The sequence below is a fragment of the Siphateles boraxobius genome, unplaced genomic scaffold (genome assembly GCF_051911475.1).
Source record: "Siphateles boraxobius isolate OS27281-9 unplaced genomic scaffold, OSU_SipBor_1 7, whole genome shotgun sequence".
In the NCBI taxonomy this organism is placed as follows: domain Eukaryota; kingdom Metazoa; phylum Chordata; class Actinopteri; order Cypriniformes; family Leuciscidae; genus Siphateles; species Siphateles boraxobius.
The window spans coordinates 26,184,507-26,190,443 of record NW_027509197.1 but is presented as its reverse complement, the minus strand read 5'-3'; the positions used below and the strand labels follow the sequence as shown (position 1 = coordinate 26,190,443).

The 5,937-nt window shown below is 34.3% G+C and overlaps 1 protein-coding gene across 2 annotated transcripts; it reads left to right on the top strand.

The window, feature by feature from the left end:
* The first annotated feature begins 2,785 nt into the window (after nt 1-2,785).
* On the top strand, nt 2,786-4,636 carry LOC143723293 (calsequestrin-2-like). 2 transcript variants are annotated; one of them, XM_077215471.1, is made up of 5 exons: nt 2,794-2,938; nt 3,643-3,697; nt 3,826-3,926; nt 4,055-4,129; nt 4,289-4,636. In XM_077215471.1, the coding sequence occupies exons 1-5, from the start codon at nt 2,849-2,851 to the stop codon at nt 4,493-4,495; spliced, it is 528 nt and encodes a 175-aa protein (XP_077071586.1). In that variant the 5' UTR covers nt 2,794-2,848; the 3' UTR covers nt 4,496-4,636. The 2 variants fall into 2 exon arrangements, with proteins under 2 accessions (XP_077071587.1, XP_077071586.1); XM_077215472.1 differs by lacking the exon at nt 4,055-4,129 and having other exon boundaries at nt 2,786-2,938.
* Nucleotides 4,637-5,937: the final 1,301 nt, after the last annotated feature.

The window sequence follows — 5,937 nt, the reverse complement described above, 5'->3', positions numbered from 1 at the left end:
ATGACATACAAATTTGTGTACAATATCCAACGTACTAACAATATGTTTAATGTCATCAGAATACAAATAAGAAAAGAATAATGAGCTAAAATCTATCTAACTAAATAAATAAATAAAAAAGATAGTGGGTAAAAACACACAAGGGAACGATATTAATCTATACATCAGTTACATTGTAAATTTTTTTTCATATTAAGTTCAAATAAGTTTCATAAGAAATGATCCAAAGATGGTCAAAAGATGAGATGGCAAGATTTAAAGTTTAGACACTCACACAGATAAATACATAAATATACATCAAATTTATATTTATTTGCAACAGTAATGTTAACAGCAATGCTGCATTGTCACGGTAATTACCCAGGGAATAACGTCACTTATTGGGGTCCTCTGGAAACATTTCCGTTGTGCTATTTGCAGCGCGTTTCTGTATTTGGTTGTGTTGTGAACTTTTGCAGCGTGTTTCTGTATTTGGTTGTGTTGTGAACTTTTGCAGCGTGTTTCTGTATTTAGTTGTGTTGTGAACTTTTGCAGCATGTTTCTGTATTTGGTTGTGTTGTGAACTTTTGCAGTGTGTTTCTGTATTTGGTTGTGTTGTGAGTATTTGGAGCACACATGTGTTGTAAAACTGATGAAGATGTTTTCTTAATTTGCGGGTGTTTTTCTATTTGCATGTGTTTTCTTCAGTTGCAGCACGTTGGGCTCTCTCGGCCACCGTAGGTACTGAGTGAGAATTGAGACACTTCTTTTGTCACGTACTGTTTTTTGCCTTCCATATAGTAGGGAAATATGCAATTTCGGATAAATGTCCCCTTAATTGAAATTCTAAAGTGCGAAACAATCACTGAAGCCAACTCAATACATGACATGCGAAAGATGTTTTAAACAAACCGTTATTTAATTATGTATTTTATTAGGTTATCAGCATAAACGTACCTAGCTAGACAGGTAATGAACATAGACCAACATTTATTTATTTATTAATTCATGGCTGAAATGTCAATTTAAAGTATTTATAATGTACTTTTGAATAAAATAAACAAATAATATCAGAAAGATGTCTGTGCTGCTGTTGTTCATAAATGCCAGTAGTGAATTTGTACAATGAGGACATTGCTATGTCACTGGAAATAGAGCCATCAGTGTCCCAGTGTGTTGTGAGTTAGTGTCAATACTAGTGCCTGAATTACTGACCTAGGGAGCTGAATGAGACCCGTGTTGCTCCATCTTCTGAGTCCAATGTGCATCAGTGATCATTCTTCGCATGAAAATATTTCTTTGCACCCAGATTGTTATTTCTGCAACTTAGAACACAATTCAAAGCAGGAATTAAAACAAATTGTTTATCATTCCAGTTCATTTTGAGGAAAATTTTTTTTTGTTCTTTTTCCCAAACTCTGAGGTCCACTGTCCAAAAATATAACTGGTAAGAATAAAAGAAAAGAATGGTTAACATTAAAAAAAGTGGTATTGTTTCAAGATTAGAGAATGTGCACTGTGAAATGTCCAACTTACTTTTAGTAAATGTTAATTTCAGCATTTACTAATACAATATTAAAATCAAAATTTGAATCTCTTAACATTAGTTAATGCACTTATACTAACATGAACTAAGAACGAACAATTGTATTTTCATTAACTTACATTAACAAAGATGAATAAATACTGTAACAAATGTTGGCCTATTGCTCGTTATAATTAATGCATTACATAATGTTAACTAATGGAACCTTATTGTACAGCGTTACCTATATTTGTATGTATTTTGTACCATTTTCAGTGTGAAAAATAGGCCTTTAACACCGGTTTAGAACCATTTAATTATCTCTGAGGCATCATTGTTTTGAAATGAGCAGCTGTCATTTATTAACGATTAACGATGTCATATTTAACAATTCCAATCCTAGTACTTGCTCCATTCACAAGCACTGACAGCAAGAGACTGTTTAGCGCTGCATCTCATGTCAACGATGAGAAGAGGAACCGACTTTCATGTGAGAAAGCAGATCAGCTACTTTTCATAAAGAAGAACCTGACACATTTCCTGAAGAAGTAGGTTAAGTAGCCTATAGGTTTATATAGGACGATTGTTCATTTTGTTGTGGCTTCATCTATTTTTTTGAACTCTTTTCAATGCACTTTTTTAATGCACTTTTTACAGTTACAGTTACATTCTTTCAGCAGCAGAAAGGTATAAGCCTATAGGCTATTCAAGAAGGCGGGCTCGAAGATGGCCAAATAAAAATATTTTTATTATACTATACATTTATTTTAAGTCATATTGTGCTTTGTTGGTAAAAAAGAAAGAAAAAAAGTTCAGTATTAAATAATAAATTTAAAATTGTTGATTTGTAATTGTTTTTTTTTCTTTAAAAAGCAAGACAAAATAGTAAAAAGCACATTTTGACTATTTAATTCATGCAATGGTGAAACAATTGGCAATATAAATAAATAGGAAAAAAAATGCAAAAAGTGTTTAATTGTCTGTCTTCGGCCAAAAATGTTAATTTTGGTGTATCCCTACCTGGTAGAGAGAGGTTAAGTTTAAGTGTTTTCTACTTGGAATTTAGGCTATCGCCACATCATGCCAATAAACGTTCATGGATTTTAAACGCATGGGGGAACACAGATTATTTCCTGCAGTTTAGCTTCTCAGCGGCTATTGGCTGCCACTATATGATATAATCTAAAAAGAGTTCGGAGATGTGTTGTCTGTTACAATACAAGGGAACTGAGAAAGGGTGTGCACAGGGAAACCATGACAAACAAAGCATTTTTATGTGTGATCCATGACAACCACTGATAATAGAGATTACATTAGTTTACTGACAGTTTAAATATTTGCAAAATGTTTCGGCACGCAAACTTTCTATCTTCTAATGACCTCCACAGACCAACTCTTAGAAAGCTCAGGGCAGAGGACATGTTTGAGACCTGGGTGAGCAATATATTTTAAATAAAACTTTGGTAACACTTTGCACATATTAATGCCTTATTCTACATGACCATATTCAAGATCCCTTAACCCTACCCCATACCTAAACATAACCAATAAAACTCACTGTAAAAAAAGATTGTTAGAAAAATAAGTTTGTGCTGCCTTAAAATTGTAAGTTCAGCCAACTCAAATATCGAAGTTGTCACATAGTACAACTTCACATTTCAAGTTGACTAAACTTTAAATTTTAAGGCAACATGAACACTTTAAGTTGAAAAAAAATGTTTCTTGTCTCATGCCTCTCATATAACAATGTGAACTTGCACTCTCTCTTTTTTTTATACAAATACTATCTTGCACCATCTCAGTTATCGATTGTAAAAAAATTGATCCCAGACGACATGACTCTTAATTTTATTGTAATATTGTTGGTCTGGTTTTATGCAATGTTTTTCTTTTCTTTTTGGCAGACATTTTAGGATATGCAGTTATAAAATAATTTAAACTCAAATCAATATTTTATGTCCACGTTGCCTATATGTATTTATTTAGTGAATGGTCATGCAATAAGTGGGATAGTGAAAAGTCAGCTATATCACAAAAATGATGCCCTGACAGAGGGTGATCGGACCCCGATGCAGAGTGGAGGAATACATGTAAATATCATAAAGCAATGACACTGAAATAAATGTTCTCTTATGCAGGAGGATGATTTGAATGGAATTCACATTGTAGGCTTTGCAGAAGAGGAGGACCCTGGTATGTGCAGTTTCAGGACACCTCTCTTAATTCATAAGTCATAAAGCCAAATGATTTTTGTTTGGTGCAAGCATGATTGACTAAAGGAATTAATGAGATAAGGACTTGACCGTAAATTTGTTTTTTAGATGGTTTTGAATTCTTGGAGATTTTGAAGGAGGTTGCCAGAGACAACACACACAATCCAGACCTGAGTATTGTGTGGATCGACCCAGACAACTTCCCATTGGTGACTAAAAATAAGTCCGGATATGAATATATTGAGTCAGTACTGTAATGTAAAATGGATGTCAGAAACTGAAAGAAAAATGCTTTCTTTTTTTAAACCCCTCTTCATATGCATATTTCCTATCTTAGCTCATTCCGTACTGGGAGAAGAGCTTCAAGGTTGACCTCTTTAGACCACAGATTGGAATAGTAAATGTTACAGATGTAAGTGCAATACTTAATTTTTTTAACCAGATCCATTAAGTTCATTATGAAGGCCATCTTTCTCATGTTTGGATCTGTCCCACTGTCATGGTACATAATAATAAATGTATTATTATTATTATAACAAATGTTTATATTGACTCATGGCCTCTATGACAGGCGGACAGTGTCTGGTTGGAAATACCTGATGATGATGAGCTGCCGTCACCCGAAGAACTGGAAAACTGGATAGAAGATGTCCTCTCTGGAACAGTCAACACAGAGGATGATGATGAGGAGGATGACGACTACGACGATGATGATGATGACGATGATAATGATGGCGATGACGACGATAATGATGATGATGACGACGATGATGAATAATTCATATACTGTGAACCTCAAACAAATCTGCTGAGATAACAATTTTGTCTTTTACAGTAAAATCATTTTGTACATTAGTGGATAAATTGCATAGTGTTAAGTGTTCTTAATGTTAAACTGAAATTATACAAGTGCACATGTCTCTTATTTTATAGGTAAAAATCATTTATTTTAATCAGATCTAAAATGAAAATTGATAAAGGGATTCAAATTAAATTTTGCAGTTTAATTTTACCTCTGTAAATATTTTACTCTTCTGAACATTTTCTACTGTAATTACTCATTCACAATAATAAAACTTTACAAGTCATTAGGAAAGTGTGTTCTTATTTAAATATGTAAGGCCTTATTAGCTTTCACATTTATATGATTTGTCACAAATCTACAAAATATATTCTGTGCTAAATTATGATTGTGACTTTATCAATGATCAATTAATAGTTTTTTTTAAAGAAATGCAAAATTACTTTTTTTTAAAGTAAAACGAGCTTGTTAAAGAATTTGGTTCTAATGTCAGGTTTCAATAAGCTCTCACATGATGACATATATGGTGGATTTTAAAAAATGTACTTATTTGAAAAATAAACAGTATACGCACACTGTTGTCCACTCTATACTGTAGAAACTTAAAGGGTTAGTTCGCCCAAAAATAAAAATTCTGTCAGTAATTACTCACGGTCATGTTGTTCCAACCCCGTAAGACTTTTGTTCATCTTCGGAACACAAATTAAGATATTTTTGGATGAAATCTGAAAGCTGTCTCACTCCTTCATAGGCTGCTAGGTAAATTATTTGCCGGCCCAGAAAAGTTATTAAAGACATCGTTAAAATAGTCCAAGTGACTACAGTGGCTCAACATTAAGTTTATCAAGAGAATACTTTTTGTGTGCAAAAAAACAAACAAAAATAACGACTTTATTCAACTATTCATTTTCTTCTGTGTGGACCTCTGACGTGAGTTCACGATAGCGCCACAACGCATGCGGGAGACCTGAGAAGATGACGCTTACGATTATTTGATGGGAAAGTGTGAAAGGTAAGCCGTTCATTTTGGAGCATTGGTAAGGCAACTTTTTTCTCGTTGGTTTCTCACGATTCGGACATTCAGGAAATGCACCCTTTAGAACCAATTTAAAAACACTACATTGATACCCATCTGAGTCATCTTCTCAGTTCTGCCTGGCTGCCGAGACGCTCAAATTACTGCATTGGATCGGGGCGAACTAATATCATTAAGTAGATGAAAGGACTTGACTGGAGGAAGGCCATTGTTCGATGTCTGGAGAGGCTCTACCTCCGATCCATACAACCTGCGGACCCAATAACCAGCCAGAAACCCATCGACTGCGAGGAGAGGCAACACGTGCCCACCGCAGATGGAGAGAATTACTCAGGCGTGATAATGGAGCCTGCACTATGAGGAGCGACTGAGCCTGAAATCA

Bases quoted from the DNA above. Each gene is read 5' to 3' on its own strand.
- LOC143723293 (XM_077215471.1), top strand. From the start codon at position 2,849: ATGTTTCGGCACGCAAACTTTCTATCTTCTAATGACCTCCACAGACCA. The intron at 3,698-3,825 runs GTATGTGCAGTT...TTTGTTTTTTAG, and splicing joins TGCAGAAGAGGAGGACCCTG to ATGGTTTTGAATTCTTGGAG. The intron at 3,927-4,054 runs GTGACTAAAAAT...TTCCTATCTTAG, and splicing joins ACCCAGACAACTTCCCATTG to CTCATTCCGTACTGGGAGAA.